General features: G+C 54.8%; 2 protein-coding genes across 2 annotated transcripts; both read right to left on the reverse strand.

The window, feature by feature from the left end:
• Positions 1–1,373: 1,373 nt before the first annotated feature.
• On the reverse strand, positions 1,374–4,239 carry OPTC (opticin; the record flags this gene model as incomplete). Its single annotated transcript, XM_079546397.1, has 6 exons — positions 1,374–1,544; positions 1,645–1,740; positions 1,886–2,088; positions 2,187–2,345; positions 3,437–3,581; positions 3,997–4,239. 6 exons carry the CDS (start codon positions 4,237–4,239, stop codon positions 1,374–1,376), a joined length of 1,017 nt encoding a protein of 338 aa, XP_079402523.1.
• A 4,474-nt stretch (positions 4,240–8,713) lies between these two features.
• On the reverse strand, positions 8,714–11,133 carry PRELP (proline and arginine rich end leucine rich repeat protein; the record flags this gene model as incomplete). The annotated part of the gene is made up of 2 exons (XM_079546333.1): positions 8,714–8,892; positions 10,188–11,133. 2 exons carry the CDS (start codon positions 11,131–11,133, stop codon positions 8,714–8,716), a joined length of 1,125 nt encoding a protein of 374 aa, XP_079402459.1.
• Positions 11,134–23,591: the final 12,458 nt, after the last annotated feature.

Raw genomic sequence — 23,591 nt, forward strand, 5'->3', positions numbered from 1 at the left:
CTTTTATCACCTTCTCTGCACACCTGGGCACAGCTCTAGCTCTTCTCCAGCTACATGGGCATGCCCGTGAATCTCTCAAAAATGCTAAAACATCCCGAAAAGGAATACAGACAGCAGAGATTCAGTTTGCAGTCGGACGTTCAGGTCAGGCGTCTCCAAATACTCTGCCTTGCCATCTAGTGGGATGAACGTGAAGGAACGGAGTTCACTGCTGGGGAAAGCCGGGTGACTCCAGGATGGCAAGGAAACGGGGCTAATAAATCCTGGCATCTAGAGCCTGGAAGGAATGGTTGGAGCAGAAACAAATTCCTTTCACCGTTTATTAAAGGTCCTGGCTTTTGGATGGACATAGCCTGTGTCAGAGCAGCCCCTCGTAGGGCTTTGCATGGAAAAGTGCACGCAGGCACACCCAGCGTGTTGCCGAGCCGTGCCAGCAAGGCAGACTTGAGGCACCAGCACCCAGCAGTGCTCACAGCGTGCCCATATATGAGAAGCTGAATCTTTTCTCGAGCTGCCTTAGTTTGCATCCCCAGGCCTGGAGGATGTGGGCTGAGCTCAGTGGTTTCAGTTCAGGATTTTGGATTCTCCGGGGGTGCATCATCTCTCTCACTGTACGCATGTTTATTACATATGTTTAAAAATATTGAGGATGAATACATTACATTTAAAATATCTCACCACTGGGCAGAACTCTTCAGGTTTGAAACGCTGGGTTGACATGAGATATTTTAACTACATCCAAGTGACTCTTTGCTGCTAGATGAGAGGACATTTGCCTTCAGGCTTTGGGCTTTGAAGCAGCCCCAAAACGCAGGGAGCTGCTGCATGAACCCTCCAGACACAGCTCACATTAGCTCTATGTCCCAACCAGGGACAGATCCTCCATGGACCCGGGCACAGATGAGGGACAGCCCATTGCACAGGTCAAAGCATCACCTCCTTGCAACAGCACAGCTCCTGGCCTGGAAACCCCTAAAGCAGACTCACAAAGTCTTCCCAAGGTCCCCAGGAGGGAGGGAACTGAGCAAGAATTGGGACACAGAGCAGTCCCCATCCTTGCATCCAGCACAGGTCACAAAGAAGCTGTTGGGTTGGGTGAGAACTTTCCATTGTTCTCACTGTCCAGAGACAAAAACAAAACAAAAAAAAACCCACTGAATTCATTTTTAAAGTCTTCATTTTATTACAGCTGCTCACACCTGGCTCTATTTGCCCCAGAACTGAGTTCACCTGCATTCAGATGCTCAGCTCACACTAAGGTTAAACACGTCTGCCTTAATCCCATGTTTTCTATGGGACAGCAGGAAACAAGGGAGTGCAGGTGGAGCGCCAGAGGCCTGGGGATGCTCGCCATCAGGGGCTGATGCTGGGGCTCAGAGGAAGCGCCCCGTGGGCAGGCGGGGCAGGCAGAAGTAGGCATTGGGGAAGAGGCTGAGGTTGATGGGGTTGCCATCAAGGCGGATGTCCTCCAGCGCCCTGCGGATGTGGCTCTGGTCTTGGCTGTTGCAAAACGTGTCCTCATGCATGGTCTGGATGTTGTTGTTCTGGAAGGTGAGAGAAAGGGGGAAATGGGATTTGGAAGTGCAGAGGAGCTTCAGGGAGCTCTGCAGATGAGGATTTGCTATGAAAAAGGAGACATCTCACCTGGAGGTGCAGGGAGCGTAGGCTCTCTGGCAGAGGTGCAGGGATGTAGTCCAGCTGGTTGTCAGACAGATGGAGAAACTGCAGCTGTGTGAGGTCCTGCAGGAAGAGATGAGAGGTGAAGCTCCTCGCTCCCTGCCCCTGGCACCAGCCCCATCATCCCTTGCCACGGGGTTAAAACCATCCAGATGGGTCTGTGGGCGCACGGCACGGCTCAGTGCACACCAACAGCTCCAGCACCTACCTGGAAAGCTTCGGGCCGGAGACCAGCACTGGGGATCCTGTTGAGGCGGGCATCCAGCCTGACGATGCTGCGGGGCAGCTCGGGAAGAGCTGTCAGCCTGTTCTCAGGCAGGATGAGCTCCTGCAGGCTGGGGAGGAGACGGAAAGCATCCACGTCTGCCCAGGAGATGGAATTGCTCGTCAGGTCTATTCGCTTCAGTTTCTCTGATGGGAGAGGGAGGGAGGGGGTGCGCAGGTCACACATCATCACCTGTCCCTGCAAGGCCACCCCAGGGCCTGGCCTTTGCCTTGCCCCAACATACTCAGCCCCATGAAATCGCCAGCCCGGATGGCACCGATGCGGTTGAAGCGGGCATACAGGTAGGTGGTGTCGGGCGGCAGAGGTGGGATGTGCTCCAGGTCGGTGTCATCGCAGTACACGGAGGTTCTGATGCACAGGCAGCGCAAGCAGCTGGGGAGGCCTGGGGGCAGAGAGGCAGCACTGGGCACGGCACAGCACAGCATGGCACAGCACAGCACCTCACTGCTCAGCACGGCACAGCGCAGCATGGCACAGCACAGTATGGCACAGCATGGCATGGCACAGCACAGCATGGCACAGCACAGCATGGCACAGCACAGCACCTCACTGCTCAGCACGGCACAGCGCAACATGGCACAGCACAGTATGGCACAGCACGGCATGGCACAGCACGGCATGGCACAGCACAGCACCTCACGGCTCAGCATAGCACAGCATGGCTTGACATGGCTGAGTATGGCACAGCTGGGCTGCTCCATCTCCCTTGAGCATCCCAACCAGCAGAAGAAGGGTCAGGAAGCACTAGCCTGAGGTCTGCTAATAAATGAATCTGCTCAGGATCAGGGTAGCTCCTATGGGAGAAGGGTAGATGCGAGGTTCCCAAGCACAGCAGAGTTGCACATAAAGCTCATTTGGACGCATTATTTTTTTCTCACAGAAAAAATGTGGCAAAAGAAAGCAAAAGAAAATAGTTTTGCATTGAGCAAAATACTTTACTCCACTGTGCAAGCAAGGTGGTCCCAACAGAGCTGGGCAGGGGCAGCAGGAGAGGAGAGGCAAAGCTGGGTGCCTCCCATGCAGGCTTCCTCTCCCCCAGGGCCACCAGGCTCTACATCCATTAATGGGAGAGTTCAAAGCAGAAAGGCAACAATTTCCCTCTGCCTCCTCCTTAATTTGTCCCAGTCCGGAATCACAGAAAATGAATAAAGATATTTATCCCTCACTACAGGATTTTAATTGTCGCTAATCTAATTGCTACTCTGTCCAACTCTCACAATGCCTGTGCTCATTAAGATGTTGCTGGTGTTTGCTGGAGCTCATTTCTCAGAAATGTCTTGCTGCAGCACTCCTGCCTGCTGTGCGATAAGGCAAACCCCAGCACCCCTCCTCTTCTTGCTGCATGGGCAGAGCAAATAACTGCTGCTGTCTGCTGTTGGAAAAGAGTTTGCTCTCTTTCTTGTAGAGCACAATCCATGCCCACCCTGGGCCATATGGCTGCAGTGGATGGAAACCCTGTCGGTCTGTGCTCACCCTGTGCAGTGTTGGGTCCCGGTGGTGCTGGGCGGGTGGGATTGGTGGTGGCCAGAGGCTGCAACTTTGGTGTTGGAGCTGCTGTGCCCAGCTCTGGCAGAGTCCCGCGGTCCTTGGGGCGAGGAGCCAGAGTCCCAACCTCGATCTGCAAAACAGATGGGGCATGAAGGCTGAGCAAGTTCTCCCACTCCCCTTTGGGGTACTGGACACCTCTCATAGGAAAGCCAGCTACTCCTTCAGCAGCTTTCCTGGCCCTTCAGAATCTACTCTCTACTACCCAGAGGGATGCAGACACTTTTTCCTTGTCTTCGCATGGTTCATCCTATAGCAACACTCAGCCCAGGCAGGACACAAGGAAGCAGGAGAAATTTGGGATTGGGTAAAGCCTTCCCAACAGCAAAACAAGTGGAAGAACCACCAACGCTCATAGGCTTGTGCAAGGGGCCGAGTTTGTTCTCCAGCCATGGCCCACAAGAACCAGCTGTGGTCCATTTCTCGGGGCATCCTCTGCCTCCTTCCCCAGGTGAGCCCTGCCCTACATGCCCTCCTGTCCCCCTCACCTTGGGAGCCAGGTCACCATAGTCATAGAGCTCCTCATAGTTGTTCAGGTCCATGATGTCCCCATAGCTGTCCAGAGTCATGTCATAGTTCTCCAGATCCAGGTTTTCATAAAGCACAAGGTCAGGTTTTGGCTTCTCCACCTTCTTCCTTTCCTTCTTGGCTGGGACAGCCCAGGTTGCTCCCAAACAAAGGCTGGCGATGCCCACCCAGGCCAGAGTCTGCATCCTGTGCCCTAAAGCCATCTACCCTAAGACAGCTGCAAAGCGGTGAAAGCAAAGAGAAGGGCAGGAAGGCAGGATGAGCACGCTGGCCTCGCTCTGCAGCCGTGCCAGGGACTGCAGTGGGGGATGAGCTTTTATTTTCTTCTCAGCCCATTTCACGCCTGGCTGCACGGCTGTGCAGGAGAGGCCCCAAGCAGCTGGGCTGCCCTCACTTTCCCAGCCCTGAGGAGGTGATGAGGGGCTCGGAGCACCACCCACTCCCAGCCAAGCAAGCAGAGCAGTCTGGCCCCAGCAGCCCCCCAATATAACTCTCCCATACAAACAACCCTGAGTGCATCTGGTTTGAGAATGCTGCTCCTAATTTCCACTTTTCCTGCAGATCAAACCACTACAAGAGCAATAAAATCCATTAGCCTCCTGTGTGCAACATCAACACCCAGTTCACCCAGACCCACTGCTCACCCCAACCCTACATGGAGCCACTGGGCTCAGTGCTGAAGGAGCAGAAAGAAAGAAGACAGCATGCACATACCCCCTTTCCCCTCCTTGGCACAGAACTCCGCTCCTGTGGGCTGTTGCTGGCCTGGAAATTGCTGCCGGGTTTTTAATACCTGGAGAGGATGGGCGGAAGGACCTGGCGCAGTTCCTGCTGGGGGGAGAGGTAAGACGTGGCCAATCAGACTGGCAGCCTCCAGCTGTCCCCAGCACTCCACTGCGGCCTTACTTTGTTTCCACGGACAAGCCAGAGCCGTGGTGGCTTTCCTCCAACTGCCTGGGTTTGTGTTGGGGCTGTGATGGGTGAGATGGGATGGGATCAGGACCGTACTCTACTCCCTACACTCTGTGCCCCCAAGGATGATAGGGACACGCAATCCTTTTCAAAGAGGGCATAGTGGGCTGCCCCAGCAGCCCAGATCCTACCAAGGCAAGGAGCAATTTCTACATGTGGCTGTTTCATGGATGCAGGATTGGCAGAGCATCAGGTGCAGCCCCAGCTGCTGAGTGGGGTTTCCATCAAGGTGCAGTGAGCACCCCAGCCTTGGGGAGGGTGTGTGGGGACTCCTGCTCCCCAGCCTTTGGGGGTCCTTGCTCAGCACATGCCCAGAAGCAGCCAGGTACCTTGTGACATTCGGCTCATCTGCCCCCCTCACTTTTCCCCTCTGCTCAGTCCCTCTGTGCAGTGCTGCTTTGGAAACTTGGAGCGGTCTGTGGAGAAGGAGCAGGCACAGAGTGGGGGCAGCACCACTCTCACCACCAGAGTGGGGTGGGAGAAGTTCCCCCTCTTCCCCTCCATGCACCCACGTGTGCAGTAGAGCTGCTGGCTCCCTGCCACCTGCGGCTCCTAGCCCTGCTGCATCCTCTGAGTGTTGGGGATGTATCCTACAGGGCTAGGACACCTCAAGATGGGCTGGGTGTGCACACCAGCCCCATTGGCTCCATCAATACTGGGCAGCACGGTGCACATGCAGCCACCCACCACTGTGAAAACGTTCCTCTCTCTTGCACACAGATCGCAGCCCACACGCTCACCCACCCGAGACGTCATGCCCATCTGCCACTTCTTTCTGACAGGCAAGGACACCCTCGCAGCGGGGATCATCCTTGTCCACGCACCCACAGGCCCAGCACACCCAGCTGTGTGGTGTGGCTGAGCTGTCCCACACACGTCCCATGTCCCACGCACGTTCCCCTCTTGCCAACGCAGCCCTGGCCCCCTCTGGACGCAGTGGAGCAAAGGGCGGCCGCTAATCCCCATTAAGCCCCTCATTAGGCGGCTCAGCAGCCACAGTGATGGAGACGACATGGCAGCTTGGGGGCACCACGGCTCAGCCCCCCTCGTTTCTTCGGTGTTGGGTTCCTCGTCTGGAGAGGCAGCCACGTCGAAGCACGGGGTTCATGTGCCCATCACAAAGCACAGATTTTATTCTACAGCAGAAAAACAGGAGAGCTAGCTGCCTGCTCTGCACGGCGCACGCACACACCTGTGTGCCCCATGCCAGAGCCCACACATTCCCTCCAGACCCACACCCACCCTCCCTCTCTGCTCATGATTCGCATGGGGAGAGCAGCAGCAAAAAGAGATTTTGAACCTGCAGTGATGGGCAGAAGATAAATTGCTGCCCACACCAATTCTGCTTGTGTGAAAGCACGCATGCAACCCGCACAACCACAGCGCTGGGGGTCCAGGCTTATTGCAGTGTGTCAGAAATGCTTTTCCTACGTGTCCCAAAGTCCACCTGTGCCAACCGGAGGGGCAAACTCACCCCAAAGGCATTTGTCTGGCTTTCCTGGGAGCACCAAAGTGAGGTGGGGCAACTCAGCCCCAGTTTGAGACAACCCACCCCAATGCAGTGCATGCAGCCATGCTGGGACAATACCACCCATCATCTGCATCCACAGCCCTGGGAGCTGCAGTCAAAGTTGGGCATTCCTAATTAGCAGAACTGCTCATTAGGCCAGGCCCATGCTCCAGAAACCTGATCACCACAGGTAGAGGAGAGCCCTGGGTGAGCAACAGACAAGCTCCAGCTTTTGGGAGGGCTGCCCTGTGCTCCCAAACGGAGCTGCTCCCATGCAACAGAGAAGATGCAGAGACAACCACGGCTCCAGGTCCCTTGTGAATCTCTTTATTTTCACTGCTGCAGAGAGTAGGAGTGAAAATACCATTAAGTTGAAATCAGTTGAGAACTACATATGTCTCTAGATATATCTGTACAGTCTACCAGTATATATACACATTATATATAAATATATACATAGGGTCTCCGGGTCTAAGGTTGAAACCTGTCAAACCCAACAAAGCCCATTGGAAGAAGACTTGGAGAGACTCATATTATTTAAAAAATCCTGAATATCATGGGAGTTTGCTGATCCTTCCTATCTGGTGCATGCAGGGCACCTGTAGGAAGCATGCCCACCCCTTCCTGGGGAGTGGGACATAGTGCCTGTCCATGCCCACCCCAGAGAAGGGTCACTTTGGGGGATGAATACCAAGGCTGGTTTCTTTGGTTTATTGCTTTGTATTTGTTTTGATTGGATTTTTTTTCTCCTCAAATGTAAGTCCTGAGAATCAGGAAGGAAAAAAAAAAAGAGTAATCCCCTCTAAACCCGGACACCCTATATATGCAGGCACAGCTATCCAAGAGGGAAGTGATACATGTGGAAATGGGGAGAAGAGGGGATAAAAAACAGCTTTTCCAAAAGAGTAATTTTCCCTTTTCTTTTCCTCTCCTTAAAAATAATAATAATAATAAAAAATCAAAAACCACAAGGCAAAACCAGACGTGTGTTCGGTCCAAGAAAGCAACAGAGTGGAACCTGCAGGAGGTGGGGGTGCAGGAAGGAGGGGAGGGCAGGGCGGGGGGTGGCACGGAGGTCACCCAGCCAGCAGAGCCCAGATGTTCTTCACGTCAGCATCTCAGCACGGGGGCGGCAGGATGCGGGGGGGGGGGGGGGGGGGGGGGGAAGGGGCGTCTGAAATCGGGGCAGGGGCGCAGAACACGCGGAGTGTATTGCAACCCCACAGGCAGCAGCAGGGGAAGGACCATCCCCCCCCACCATCTCCTGCCCAATCGCCCTCAGCCACGCCGCCCCGAGAGCAAGGCTGCGGAGCTGCGGGAGGACAGCGTCCCGGCCCCGGGCCGTGGCTGCGGCCACGAGGTGTCGTTGCCGGCTCTGCCCGGCGGTCCCAGCCGGCGCCCCGCGCACCGAACCGGGCGGCGGCCGCGGGACCTCGGGGTAACGCCCCGGGATCGGGCTGGGACCCGCAGCACCGCTGCGCCGCCGTCGGTTGGATGTGACCGCAGAACCCGCTTGGATTGATGGGAGGCGGTGCGGGGACGGAGGGCTGCGCTTCCCAAAGCCGGGAGTCAGCCTCAGCGCGTGCTGCAGCCCCGAGCGCAGGGATGCAGCTGTCCCCACATAGGCCGGTCTCGGCTTTCGTGGCTGTTTGGGTTTGGTGTTGGTGCAGAATACTGCTGCTCTGAGCTGAAATAGCTCCATCACAGGGCTGTGTGATTGCTGTCCTGCAGCACCCCTCGCTCCTGTGCCATCCCTTCCCCAAACAGCCTCCTCATCAGCTCCATCAGGACATGCTTTGGCTAGGACCGAGCCCATCCTCCCCAAACTCTGCCAGGTCCGGGGGAGAGATGAAGCCAGCTCCAGTGCTGGCAAAGGGCCAGGTGGGGAGGGGAGGGGGTGAGGGCAGGGGCAGGGTGACAGGAGGGTGACAGCATAGTGAGAGGTGACAGCCCCCCATGCAGCCCAGGCTGATGCTGGGACCTGGGACAGTTGCTGCAACATGATGCTGTCCTGCAGACAACCTCCGGGGACACAGAAGCCACTGCAGGCAAGGAAAGGGGGGAGGGAGGGGATGAGGAACAGAGAGGCCAGAGTGTGAGCAAGGGAAGGGGAAAGCAAAGAGAGTCCCGAGTGTCAAAAGCTGATGGGGTTCAAGTCTTTGTGCAAAGCCAAGTCATAGGAGAGGCACGCAGGGCTAGAAAACCACAGACTGCAGGAGGCGGAAACACATCATCAGGTCCAAGGGGATGGGGGGCTTCAGGAGGTTCCCGTCCAGCCGCAGGTACCGGAGCCGGGGCACGCTGTCCAGGTCGGAGGGGGAGAAGTCCTGGATGGACATCAGTGAGGTGGGGCAGATCTGCGTCCCATTGATTTCTGCAGGGAAAGAAGGAGAAGAAGGGCATGGGTTAGAGGTAACGAGGAAAAGGAAGGCAGGGTGGGATGCTAGAGAACCATTCCCCTCCCCTCCATTCATTTGTCCCTATCTTCATAGGGTCACCGCCACGATGGGTTTGCTTTGCTATCAAAGGTAGAATCCCCAGCCCCTGCATGGGGCAGGGTGCAGACCAAGCAAGAGAGAAATCTTGCTTTTGTTCAGAAATGAAGCAGGTCACTCAGCCAAAGCAAGGTGAGGAATACAGAGAGCCAATCTGGAGACAAAAGGGATCATCACAACATGGTCAGTGCTTGGCAGGTAAGAAGACAGCTCCTGCCTTGCCCCATCCTGATGCCGCAGCCAGAGCCCGGTCCACAATTTTATACCTCCGTGGCAGCACACTGTTCTTCCATGTAAAGCCACACAGTCACTGCCCAATAAACAAACACTGCAGCATGTGGAAGTGGTGGCGTCACGTCACCTGTTGGGACCAATGTCCTGCCTGGCAGCTGCTTCACAAACGAGTATTCCCTGTGCAGGTCCTTCAGCCCCCAAACCAGAGCCTGAAATACGAGAGCCCAGCTCTCTTTCCCCAATGCACAGAGGGTTTCTGGCAGGAGTGCAGCATTCTTGCTCCCCTGCAGATAGCAAGGACAGCAGGTCACTGGACCTCTAAAAGCAGAAACATCTGGCTTGACCAGGAATGGTTCTCTGCCTTCTTCTCTAATGTGCTGGCTGTGTTTACACACTTCACAGGCCAGCACCATCAAGTCGCTACGCTTTGCCTGGAGCAGCGTGAAACTGCCCAGGTTGGTTTGCCAAGACAACCTCCATCACAGCCCTGTTCTCCTTGTTCCTTCCTCTGTGAGGCTCTGCTTGAGAGTTAATCTGGGTTATTTCTAACCATCTTGACTGTGTATTTGGCATCAGTTCGTAAAACATGTGCACAGACACTCTTTTCTGAGCAGCCCTATTTCTGAACCCTGGTGGGGAAGTAATTGCTTCAATGACTGCTAGCCCCTAAGAATGTCTGCCCATGGCAACGAATAAGAAAAGCCTTGCAGCTCCAAGGGCTATTCAGCCCTGCTCCTCTGCTGCTACCCTCATCTGTGGTTCGTCCTTCACCTCGTGCAAACCCACCTTCATTTGCCAACACTAAAACCTGAGCTCATCTCATCACTGCATCCCCCCTTTGAAAGGTTCATGGGTGAAAAATGCCCTTTGGAACAAAACTCTTGCCATCTCTCAATCTATCTGCTTCCCAGATCTCTCCCGGCTGGCCAACGTGACTCACTTTCAATGGAGTTGTTGTTCAGGTAGAGGTGCTCCAGCTTGGCACTGATGAAAGGGACGTTGGTGAGCTTGTTGTGAGCTAGGTGCAACACCAGCAGGTTGGTGAGGTTGAAGGAGTTCTTGGGGAGCCCCTTGTCAGAGATCTGGTTGTAGTTGAGCCGGATGAACGCCAGGTTGGGAAACTCCTTGAAATAGTCACTGGGGATGTCTTCGATGTTGTTCCTGTCCAGGAAGAGCTGGTGGATGGCACTGGGCACCCCAGGCGGCATTTTCCTCAGGATGTTGTGGGCAAGGTTGAGTTGCATGAGATTCTTGAGTCCTTTGAAGGTGTTTTTGTTGAAAACTCCATCACTGAGCTTGTTGTGGTGCAGATCCAAGAGCACCAGGTTCTCCAGCTTGTTGAAGACCCCAGCAGGGATCTTGGAAATCTGATTCCTGCTCAGGCGCAGCTGCTCCAGGTTGGGTGGCAGGAAGGCAGGCACCTCCTTCAGCTGGTTCTTCTCCATGTAGAGGAAGATGAGGTTTTCCAGCTTCTCCAGGACCCGCCTGTCCACTTTCCGGATGCGATTGTTGTCAAGGTTGACCCATTTCAGCTCTGTGGCGTTCCTGAAGGACTCCTCCGGGAGGTCATCGATGAAGTTGTTCTGGAGGTAGAGGTAGTGGATGCGGGACGGGATGATGGGGACCTTCCGTAGGTTGCGGCTGTCACAGTAGAGGGCAGAGGGGAAGTCTGGGGGACAGTAGCATTCTCGGGGGCAATCAGGGAAGATGGAGGGTGGGCCGGGCGGCAGGGGTGGGGGCAGCTCGGTGGGCTCCACGGGTTCAACAGGCTCGACGGGCTCAGGAGGCGGGCGGGTGGGTTTCCGTGGAGGCTTCCTCCGCTGCCCACTCACCTCTGAGATCAGCACGAGAACAAGTGGGAGAAGCAAGCTAAAGGCCAACTTCATGGTCCAGATGTTTGCCTAAGTGAGACAACAAGAGGTGGGTTAGGAAGAATCACAGAATCCTAGAATGGCCTGGCTTGAAAAGGGCCACAGTGCTCATAGATGAGCAACTCCCTGCTGTGTGCAGGGTCACCAACAGCAGACCAGGCTGCCCAGAGCCACATCCAGCCTGGCCTTGAATGCCTGCAGGGATGGGGCATCCACAGCCTCCTTGGGCAACCTGTTCCAGTGCCTCACCACCCTCTGTGTGAAGAGACCAGTTTAGGTTCTGCATCATCTCCCATCACCACAGTCTCTGGCACCAGGAGTTACTCCACTACTCTGCCAGTAACCTGCTATTTTTTCTCCTTCCCCCTGGGAGTTATCTTTACATCCAACCCCTTTCCCAAGCATGAGTTCACTGAGATCTCCTCTGGCTCAGCTTTATGCCACTGGGGGCTGCTTTTTTTCCATTTCATTTGTGTTTTTGGAGGGCTTGTCTCTTTTTTTCTTTTTTTTTTTTTTTTTTTTTTGCTTGCTTGGTTGGTTGGTTGGTTGATCTTTACTTTTACTTTTTTGGCCTTTCGAAGAACAAAACACAGCTGAGAGAAAAGTCACCTACAGCAGGGCACAGAAATGAGATCAAGGTAACCCTACTCATTCCACATTAAGAGGGAAGAGAGCTACACAGTGGTCCTAAAACTGCAAGGAAACTGTGCAGTAATTCTGGCAAAAGACGAGCGGTCATAAAGACAGGCAGGGAGGGCAGAAATCCCCTGAATAGAGCAGAGGTGAGCAGATGGGCCACGAGGAGACATTTTCTTGCTCTGAACTGCAGCATCCCTTCAGCTTCAATAAGCAGCATCTCCTGTGGTGGGAAGATGTCCCCAGTGTGGGTTGGGAGCCTCACCTCACCCTTCTTCCAGAAGGATGGATTGCCCTTTCAGAGGCCCTGATGGATTAGGGTTAATTTTGCTCTTGAGCCAAAAAATCAATGATTCAGCAACAAACTGGCTGAGCAACAGTAGCAGGAGGCCTGCAGCAGCTAGCAGAGCCGTGAAGATGGATAGTGTTGTGCTTCAGGGACCAGGATTTAATGCAGGACGGCCCATTTCCAAGGCTGTGTGATAAAAAAAAGGACATTTGCAAGATTACGATTGGGCAATACTGAAGATATTCTGCCATATGGCTCCCTATGTTACCCAGATAACTGATCCGTCACCTCCAGCCCCACTGCAGGGTGCTAGGCTGGGCTGGTAATTTAGGGGGAGTGCAATAGCAGTGGGGGATCTAGAAGGATCAGACAAGGCCTCTGATTGTCCCCCTGATTGTCTCCCATTGGGAGCCCCTCCTGGACACCAGCCCAACAGCTCACATCCCCCACTTCTCCTTCTCAACCACATTCTGATTTCTACGGTTGTTACTAAGCCCACGGAGGCTTTCTGTCCCATCCCTGTTGCCTGAAACAGCAGCAGCAACCTTCCCTGCAAGATTTTTGCTGGGTGCTCTCCAGCTGACAGCTTGGAGGGTGGCAGAATCCAGCTCTTTGCAGATGAGCTCCCCAGAAAGCCTGGTGAAGGAGGTGCTTTGGATGCTCCCCAGACCAGCTGGAGCAGGCCAGGTTCTGTACTTTCTGTGCAGGCAGCAGATACCTGGGGGTGTTTGTCAGGCTTCTACCAAAGGCATTTGGCACTCCAGTGAGAATGGAGCCCAGGTGGATGAACAGCAAAGCAGATGGAGAAGCTGGGCAGAACCGGGATGGGAAGGGGAACCAAGAGTGGGGAGACAGGGAGGAGGGTGGGGAGGAAGATGAGACAGAGAGGAGAATGGATCTCCCAGGCTAACTAAGCAGATGCCGTGGGAGACATTACAGCTGGGATAGCAGCATGAGGCAGGAGGCTTTGGTGTTGCTGGAGCTCAAATCAGTCTGCTTCAAGGTATAGCAGCACCCACCACCAAACCCCCTCCTGTTGCCTTTTCCTGGCATGGAAATGCCTGTCTAGGTCCCCTCCAGCATAACAACCCCCTTTCCACTCCAACTCTGGTGGGTGCTTCTTCCAGCCCCTGAGGCTGTGCCAGCCCTGCTCCCTTTGAAGCAATCCCATGCATTCCTGGGGCTCAAAGTAATTGACTTTCTCCTTGAAAAAAACCCCTGTTCCCACCCCCCGCCCTCCCCTGGCCTGTGTTACTTTCCTTTTTGTCTCACTCTGCTCCCATCTGGCTCTGTTTAACCCTACAAGGCTCCCATGCCTGCTGTTTTCAATCAGAGCTCTGGCATCTCGCTGGGGGAAGGGAGGAACAGGGGAAGAGCAGCACCGCCAGATATTCAGCTCAGCAGTATTGCAGTCAGTTCCCTTTGGGGATGTACGTGCATGCTTCTGTGTTGTTGGAGGACAGATTCGACAGCAGGCCGCGGAGTACAGACAAATTCCCAACACACAGGCCCCTCCCTGGCCCCACAGCATCCCCCTCCTCTCCAGCCACGTCCCCCTTTGCACACCCTCTCCCCCAACATTATCCTAAACTTTTGCGCGGGCTTTTGCATCAGCTCCAAAACTCAGCTCTGGATTTTCACACCCACAAAGCCTGGTGGAGTGGGGGGGAGATCTGATGCCTGCATTTGGCTGGTGGTGGAGGGAGGAGGTGTCTGGGATGCAGTACGCTGCTGTTCAGCGCACTCTTTGGTGCAGCCATTCAGCTTCTCCCTGCCGCAGGGGCAACTTCACCACGAGGGGCGAGGACGAGGTTGCCCCATTGCCCCATCAGACTCAAGAGCTGGGTCAGCTTTCAGCCCATTCAGAAAACACCTGGAACGTGAGTGCTGTCACACACACAGCCATGCTGTCCCCTCCACATGAGCCTCTATCACCGCAGGGACTCTGCAGAAATAGTGTCTGAGCCAGAAATCCAGACCCAAGAGCGACAGCATCATGTGCCATTTGTCAGTGCAGAAAGAAAGTGTCAGCAGGCAGATGCAAACCCTCCTAACCACTGTACTGCCTGCAACCTGCAGCCTGCGGGGCCAGGACTGCAGCAGGTCTGCCCACTGCTTCCATCGCACGCACAGAAAGCAGCACTCTCTCCCCTGCAATTTGCACGCAGCAGCTCACGGCCTGTGGCACCCACGTCCAGAAAAACATCACCAACCAGGCTTTTTGCAACAAGCCTGAGGCTGCCATGAGATTTACAGTTGCCTCCAGCACACTGGAAGGTTTAAAGCTGGCTCTCCCTGGACACAGCGCCATCAGCAGTCTGCTATTTGTCGACTTTCATACCGCTGAATTCACTCACATGAATGCAAGAAATAGATTTTGAAATCCCACACCCTGATGCTGCATGAGCACTGGCTGCTGAATCTGTGGCAGTGTCTGCTCTGCAGATGCCTCCACCTTTCCCATCGCTCTCTGATACACAGGTCCGGGGTGCCTCCCCGAGGAATCCCTGCAGTAGGAATAGAGTTAGATCATGAAGCAGTGAATGCCTTCAGGAAACCAACTGCTCACTGCAGAGGAAAGCCCCATTTTGTGAATAGTTTTAACAGTTCAGGCGCCTCTTGAGCCATGCTGAGTGGCTTGGGTGCAAGACCAGCATCTCCTACAAGACCCTGGTTGGAGTTATGGCAAAGCCTCCAATAAATGCCAGCCTGGAGCTTTTCCCAAGAAGAGACAGCTGTGCATTCAGTATCCCATTACAAACAACAAAAATTCAGCACAACAGCTGGAAATTCCATCCCCAAACAACACTTTGCTTTCCAAATAGTTTACCTTTGGTGCATCTGAGCCCATTGCTCCAAAGCAATGCTTGCTGCTAGCGCAGCGACCGGTGCAGAAATCACAGCCTCTGGGACAGGAGGGAGCTTTGTAAAGGCTGTTGGGAGATTTTAAGCAGGCACAAATCACATCACTCTCTCTCAGGTGCCTCCTGCCCTCGGGGCTGCCTCCAGAAGCAGCTGGGTATACAGGGAGCAGCAGCAGGCTCTGGACAGATGTTTCTGGGACCCCTCCTCCTGTGGAGGGGCCAGGAGGGATAAAGGGGACCTTTGTCTTTAGAAAGGTGAGGGTAAAGACTTGATTGCTGCACCATTACATTCCAGCCCATTGCCAATAGCCCTGCTCCCTTCACAGCTTTCCCACTGCTACCTTCATCTCTCATTTCACCTCCACTCCCCAGGCTGGAAAATACCCCCAGCCTCCCTGTGAACCTGCACTCTACAGCAGAACAAGAAATAGTGACTTTAAAAACAGCCAAAAGGAGCCAGCAAAGAATCCCTATTGGTCTTCCTCCACCTCCAGTCTCCATAACAGCCCATTAGCTCTCTGCGAGACTCTGGGTCTGATCAGTTTTAACCAAAACAGGGGGTTCTTTATCCAGCAGTGCCGCAGTGCTGAAAATGCTGGAAAACCACAGTGCACAGTGCCAGGCTGTCCTCTGAGGGAGGCAGACATGCTGCCACCCGCACGCTCCTGAGGCGCCTGGGGAGCAGAGCAGAGTGGAGCAGTGATACAACAGCCCTGCTTGCCCTTTCCCAGTAATTTCCCAGCCAAAAGACAAGCCGTGGGCTGCTGATCCAGCTGGGGTTGGTGCTGCATTTCTTCTCATGTGAACATGCAGGACATGGGTGTCCCAGGGGACCAGCTGTAGTCCGTCTGGAGAGCAGCTCAAATGTGAGCATGGGCTCACAAGCAATGCCTGTGGGCTCAGCTTGAGGACTGCGGGCTGTGGGGATGGCGATGCGCAGCCCATGAGTGCTCCCCCCGCTGTGTCACAGTCACCAGACTCATTGCGAAAAGCTCGTTGTGTTTGCCACGACCTCTTTCCCCTGGGATGGTCTGTGAGAAGGCAACGCAGGCAGAAAGCACCACTGCTGCTTCCTCCATCTCAGCAATTCCTCTCTTCTCCTCCTCCTCCAGCACTGCATGCCCTGAGGCTGCTCCTGGCTCAGCCCGCACAACTCCATGCTGCACCCACAGAAGCAAACCCCCATGCACACCCCACTCCCCTCCCAGCAGATGCATCGTGCCAGCTCCACTTTTGTAAAACGTTGAGAAACACTCCCTGATGCTTTGTCAGCTCCTTCAGCCTCATCCCTTTCTCCCAGACTCTTCCCAAGGCAGAGCAGACCTCCCACAGCCATACTTCCATCCCTCCTGCTGGGAGCACCCAGTTCATTGCCCTGCAGCACAGAGGGGCACCCAGGAACCGGCGCTCCCCCAGGCTATGGGATGCTGCAGCCCAGCACCACATAAGGCAGCCCACAGCTCCTAGGAAAGTTTCCAAGCCCTCACATGCTGCGTGCTTTGCATTCGGCTGCCAAGAGAATGAATTTCTGTTTTTCATCCTTTTATTTATTTCTTTCTTTTCCTAAAAGCATCCAGCTCTCAAAAAGGCAAAGAAGGGCAGGTTTGGTGTAAAACTGAATCTCTTCTGCACACCAAAATTTTTTTTCCAGGATTTAAGTGAGCATCCCTGCCCCGTTGCTTTCTCCCTTCGCCTGCTGAAGCAGGCACAAAGAGCCGGCTGTGAGCCAAGCTGCTCCATCTAATGGGGTGGCAAAGGCAGTGTTATGTGCCCTGGGAGTGGGCTGCGTGTTCCAGGCACAGACATTGCCTGTTGGGTAGAAAAGCTCAACCACCGTGCACAAAAGGATGCTGAAAATTGCTCCTGAGGCTCCCAGATGTTGCTTGGCTGCCTCATCGCACCTCGCTCTACAATCCCAGCCTTCCTGCTGTGGGAGCAGCACCCTGCAGCAGCCCCCCACCCCATTCCCTGCAAACCCAGAGCTCAGTGACCCGGTGCCACAACACACAGAGTGACGGAGGTTCCCTGGGAGCAGTCCTGACTCCAGAGGTGTGCGCTCTCCTCTCAGCCTCTCCCACTCCTTGAACACTTTCCGCGCTGCTTTCCCAAGCAGGAGATTGCTCTGGGCACGGCGTGGGCTGAGCAGCCCCCTGTCCACCCCCAGCACTTCTACCCAGCTGGAGAACTGAGCCTGCGTGTGGTTGGGAGCTGCCACAGAAAGCACCTGGCAGTAGGCACAACGCTGTCACACACGGGACTTAGTTCTGCTTTCAGCCCCCTCCACCCCCAGCCCTGCACCACGCTGAGCAAAACTCTTGCAAAAACAGAGCAAAGTGAAGGAAAAAGAGACTCCAGCTGCGGAAGAACAGAAGGAAAAGAAAGAAAAAGAAAAAAAAAAACACGAGAGAGAAAAGGAGCAGCGAATGCTGCTGTGCATGTAAGAGACGCTGGAGAGGGCAGGAGCATCGTGGATCAGTGCAGCGTCCAGGCTGGGACATCGGGCAAGGCGAGGTGAGCCTCGGGGGAAGCGCCTGCCCACCGCTTACCTGCGTGCACCTCTCCCTCCTCCTGCCTCTTATTAATCCCCAGGGCAGTTTCCCTCTGGCTGCCTCCCTCCTCCTCCTCCTCCTCCTCTCCACGAGTGAGCGGCGGCCGAGCGCGCGGCGCTGCGCGGGGGTTTTGTTCCTGGGAACCGCGGGCGCGGGGTGGGTGGGAGCGCGGGAGGCGGAGGGCTGGGATGGAGGCGAGATGACAACAATAACGTCTTTATCTGGCAGCCAAGCGCTGCGGGCTCCGCACACATGGCCTGCCTGCCGGAGGGCTGGCGTTTAATAACAATTCCTTCTGCTGCGGAGGCTGCACGGAGCCCGTGTTTAAAAACAAAGCTAATTAATAATTTCAATAAGCCCTTCCCTTGCCACGGCCCCTGCTCCGGGAGCGTGCCGTTGGGCCGGTATTTTCCAGCTGTGCTTCTGATTACAGAGGGAGAACAGAGCGCGGGGACTCTGCGTGTGCCACCCATCCCCAGAGCCATCCCACGCGAGGCGGTGACACGGCACAGGGACACACAGCTGCCCTCTGTCCTGCAGAATGGAACCGGTCCCGTGCAGGGGTCTGGACGATGGCATCATAAGACACAGTACGGGTTTCATTCGCTCCCAGTTGGTGAGAGCTTTAATTCAAATCCCGATGATGCTCAGTGAAGAGGAAGGAGCAGAGCTCTGGCAGTGCTGGGTGGCTGAGTGGGACGTGGGTGAAGGGCTGTGGGGTTTTACCCTCAGTCTCTGCAGGTTCTGGGCTGGAAAATTGCTCTGTGCAGAGGGGATGTACTGGGGATCCTCAGTGCTGGGGCTGCAGGGATTGGTGGGCTGGTGGGTGCCCAAGGGGATCGTTTTGTTCCCAGGGGCTCCAGGTGAATATTCACTGTGCTAAGAAATAACACGGGGCCAAGCAGGGAGTGCCACAAGCACAGCAGGCCATGAGCATCCCCATCCCAAGCACCACTCAGGTTTGGGGGGCAGGGGCTTCCACGCTCCTCATCCTCCCTCCAGCCATGTGGATCTGCAGAAAGGGCTGTTTTTGCTTAAAGAGAACCTGGCCCAAAACCTGCTGGACACTGGCAGCTGCCTGGGAGGGGCTGATACTGCACTGCCCCACTTGGCTGATAGGGCAATCAGCAGTAAGCTTCAAACAGCCAAAATCAGACCCTCCCCAAAGCTCCCCCCAGCTGGCATCCCCCGTTTGGCCCTGAGCTCCTTGCAGCCCTTCTGACTGTTCCAGCAGTGGCCTATTCCTTGCTCCATAATGGGGGTCTCACTGGTGACTGATTCCTGGGAGTGTGATGCCCCAGTGACATGGATGCCCCAAAACCTGCAGGACACCGAAGAGGCACAAAGAGAAGCCATGTTGGTACTTCATGTTTCTTAAACAAAGGGTTGAGATGGAGACGTGTTTGCCAGCTGGAGAAAGATCAAAATCAATATGGAAAGAATATGCTGTTTTCCAGCATGGAGATTAACACCAATTGCTTTGAAAAAATAGTTGAAAGCCTCCAAATTGAAACGAACATGGCTATTTTTAATGTGTTTAGGTTTTGCTTTTTTTCCTGTTACCTAATACATACTCAGCTGAGCACAGAGGTATGCACAGGGGAAACTAAGGCACTGAACAGGGGCATTTCTTGCACAAAAGCTTTCCTGCAAAGCCCAGCACGGAAAGGTCTCCTATTCCAGACTATCCACTGCATTGTAAGAGCTGTGAAGCTGCTCGCACAGCTCCCATTGCTGGGAAGAACAAAAACCTGTAGAAAAATCCTGCAAATCTGAATTTTACTCTCAGCCAAGAGACTTTGTTGAGTTTTCTTTCTGCAGGAATTTCTCACGGAGTCCAAGTTCTGAATCCACCTTCAAAGCTGTCCTGGTTTGGTTTGTGAGCTGCAGCCCTGACTGCCACATGGCATGGCTGCAGAGAAACCTTCCCCAGCTCTTGCAGGCAATAGGGATGCTGGAGGGCAGCCAGTGGCATGCCTGCTCTATGGGTTTTGTTAGCTCTGGTCATCCCTGGTACCACCTCCCTTTGGTTGATGCCCCTTCCCATCCTGCTTCTGGCCCTCCCTCGTGCGTTTGCTCTGCAGCAGAAATACCTCTTTGGTCTGGCGGATGTAGAGAAGGAAATGTCTGAGTGTGAAAGCACCAACAGGCAGAGCCAGGGCTGTGAGAACGGCCTGTCCCCACCAGGCAGAGCAGCAGGCAGCTGCTGAGGGCGTCCATGCAGAGCAGGGAGCTCTGCTGTGGGCTCCGAGGCTGCGCCTGGATGGGCATGAGCTGCAGCACACACAGGGGGAACAACGGGCAGAGAGGGCTAGGGATGGGGGTCTGAGGAAATCTGTGACAAGAGCACTCTGTGAAAGCCATTTAGAGCCAGCAACCCAGGGCTGTAAGAAGCAGAATTATGAAGTGCAAGAGACTTCTCAAACGCTGACAAGCAAAGAGTTGAGCCCAGGCTGGGCTCCTCTTCCCATGCTACAGCCCGCGATGCCCAAAGGTAATGCCCAGGACAGAGGAAGATGCTTATTCTTCATGTTATGACAGCATCGGCTGCCCCATCCCAAGCCAAGACTTTGCTCTGCTCGATGCTGTGCAAACAAAGATGATTAATGGCATGGTGCTTCTTTCTGACAGCCAGATCTTCAAACTCCCCTTGGAGAGCTCAAAAATTTCTTTAAAAAAAAGAAAAAAGAAAAAATCAGAAAGGGAAAAAATAAAGACAGGAAATCCGAGCCGCCCCTGCGGCCAGCAGGTCGGATCAGCGCGTGCTTTATGCACCACGTCAAAGCAGGCTGCCCTCGCCGAGCGCCCCGGCCCTGAGCAGTGACATCCCCAGGCCACCCCTCCCAAGGGTGCTGCTGCGGTGACCCGGAGTCATGGGAACGAGTCCTGAGCAGGGACAAGGGAAGCCCTGAACTGCAGCTCCCCTGGGGCTCTGCACCTCCGTGTGAAGCGCACGGTGTTGCCACCAGCCTGCAGAATTAAGCTCTGTCACCCCCCACCCCCGCCGACTCACCATAGAGCTCATTCCCAGGAGTCAGAAGCTGTAAAAGCGTCACCAGGAGAAACATATGGCTACAAACAAAGCTCTGGAGGTGGAAGTGAGCAAAGGGGAAAAGTATGCTGCTCTGTCATGCACAGATCCTGCTCTCCCGTCGCTGGGATGCTGCGGGATGTGCTGCACACAGGGCTGGGCAGAGCACGGCTGCTCCATGCCTACATTTCCACCTCCAGCAAACATTTGGAAACATGCACTGTGAGTGCAGCTGCAAAGGGGATGTGTGGAAGGTGTTCAAAATGCCCATCAAACAAAGCAGCTCCCAACCCCAAGTGCTCTACAGGCAAAAAGATTCGTCCCAGTGCTTGGCTGGGGTGGGAGATTGGGTCACTTCAGTCAATGCAACACAAAGTGAGGGACGGAGGCGGAGGAAATTGGTCAAATCAGCTCCTCACAGATACGCACAGCCCAAATGCTGCTGCCTTCCTTCCAAGCGTGGCCAGGCCCCTCCATCCATCCCTGGGCATCTCATGCTGCTGGAACCAGGATGCAAACACCCCATGGACCAGGACATGCTTCTTCACCCGCTCAGACAGAGGCAGATGGAGCCAGGCTGGAAAAAACGAGCTGCCCTTGATTCCAAGTGAGAAACACAGCTGAAAAAGCCAGCTGACCTTTGCCCTAACCAGGTGTTTAAAAAGAAAGAGAGGAAAAACAAGAGATAATCCTGTTTTGAGCACAGCTGCTGTTTTGGTCATTAAATTTACAGGCAAATCACCTCTCAGTATCATCCTCAGCAGTTGGGTGCCTGAGCACAGGCGCTGCGGCAGCCAGGGAAGGGTTAGGGAATGGAAAATGCCTGCAAGCTTCTCGTCCCACAGCCCCACCAGAGCTGACGCAGAGAAGGAATGCAAACCCCAATGCCTCTCGCTTGCAGCCGTAAACCCCTTCCTGCTTGGCTGTTGCCAGAGACGTGATGAAGCGGGAACAGGCCAGATTGGATCAGGATAGCACCGGCGCTCGGTCTTGCCCTGCTATGGGACAAAATGCAGGGAGGAGAAAAAGTGGATCTGCATCCCCCATCACCTGGGGAAACTGAGGCAGGAGGGAGCTCCACTCTAAACCAGCTGTCTTTTCCTTTACACAACCTGCAGTATTTCCCAAGCAATGCCAAGGTTTTATTGTTATTCCTCTTTCAGTCTTGGCGTGGGGGAGCTGGCATACCTACCAGCACAAGTACTTTACAGCCAGCACTGAGCTTTGTCTCACCCCCGGTGCTGAGCTTGCAGTCACCCTGTGGGGATGGAGCAGCGCTTCCCGAAGGGACTGAGACCTAGCAAACTCACTGCTGTAACAGCCCGAGGAAGTAGCCCAAGTAAAAGGCAAAATGCAGGAAGGGGCTCAAAGCTACCAAAGCAGAAGGGAAGTGGCATCGCAGTTCATGAGAACCCAATCCCTGCTGCATGTCACACACAGCTGGCAGTGGGGCTGGCCAATAGCTGGTGGTGGACACGGCACAGCTGTCAGCTCCACTCCATCTGCACTGTGACCACTGAGCCCCCCCAGCACACCCCCAGCCCCTTCCTCCCCATTCCACATCTCCTGGGCTATTCTCATGGCTGCTTTAAGTGCAGGGAGGAGATACAGAATTCATCAGACCTCACATTTCTCGGGGATTAAATCATCCAGCTCATTTCTCTGAGGGAGAGAAGTCCAAACCCCCTTTTTTTTTTTTTCCTGCAGGGCCGAGCAGCCACTCATTAGCTCTTGGCAGCGGGGCACGGCGCTGGGCCAAGTTGCTGCTGCGTGCTCAGCTCACAGCCGCAGTGCCGGGGGCTGGGAGCTGCGGGGCATCAACCAGGGCCCCCTCCCCCTCCACCCCCACCCAGCTCTGCCATCGTGTCCTCTCCTCTCCTGGGGTTCGTGGCCCAGTTTGCTATGGTTCAACAGTGGTTTGCACTAGGAGTGCACAGGACACGAGGACCTTTCCTCCCCTGAGCAAAAGCTGCATTTTTCCAAGCTGTCTTGGGTGTGACAGTAGCCTCTATGTGGAAAATGGCCCCCATCATTCCCTGTCTGGATATTCTATGGAAAGGACATTAGGGCTGATAATTTAGATAAACAAAGAGAAAGTGACCCAGGCTCTGGAGCTCATGCTGAACCCTAGGGCTGCTCCTGAGGAAGTTGCTGCTTCCACCCTGCCCCATTGTCACTGCTTCATCCCAGAGATCCCATCCTGCCCACTGGGCCCCTGTGAACAGAGGGGAAACTGAGGCATGTGTCCAGGGATGTCAAGAAGGCAACAACGTGTTCCCACATCCCTGGGGTCTGCAAGAGACCCTACCAAGCTCCAGTACATGCTACTCCACCTCTCCAATCCTTGGAAACCCCAGGACATCCTCTCCCTGCTCTTTACAAGCAGTTTGACCACTCACTGAACTATATGTGATGGGTTTCACAGAACAACTCATATGAATGTCAAGCTGGGAGCAAACCATTTGGCAGCTGAGCAGAGGATGAGCAGCAGCAGCAGCACTACCCAGCCCCAGCAGACCAGGAGCCCCGCCAATGTCTATTTCATCTCTTGTTGTTGGCTATTTTTTGGCTGCAGAGCCCTAAATCCCCAGGGGAGCAATTTATTACCCCTGGGGATAAATGGTGCTGATGTGGGGACCTTCATTGTCCTTCTCTGGCAGAGGGCCATGACTCAAATGGGTCCCCAGACAGGCACAGTGACAAGGGCAGGTGACCGAGTAACCCCACAGTGACTGCCTTACCCGTCCCTGAGACAAGGCTAGGGAGCTCATGTGATCTTAGGCAGCATCTCAGACCCAGATGCTTCAGGAGACAGCCAAAAGTACATGGAAATGCTTCAGATAGCTCCTGGAAGGAGCTCGGGTGGCTGGGAGCCACCTCCTCTTGCCCTGCAGTCCCCAGTGCCACCACAGATCCCACGGGCTCTGGGATATTGCTGCTGCCCAGAGACCTCAGATAGGAAGGATTTCCCCCCTCTTCCTGCCCTCCTGCTCCCACCACCCCCACATGCCCGTCACCCCCCAGGTGAAGGCAGCAGCAGTGCCTGCTCCCCATTAGCAGCTTTCTGGGAGCCAGCACTGGGAACAGCCCAGCAAACACAGACC

Source organism: Tetrao urogallus, assembly GCF_951394365.1.
Source record: "Tetrao urogallus genome assembly, chromosome: 24".
Lineage (NCBI taxonomy): Eukaryota > Metazoa > Chordata > Aves > Galliformes > Phasianidae > Tetrao > Tetrao urogallus.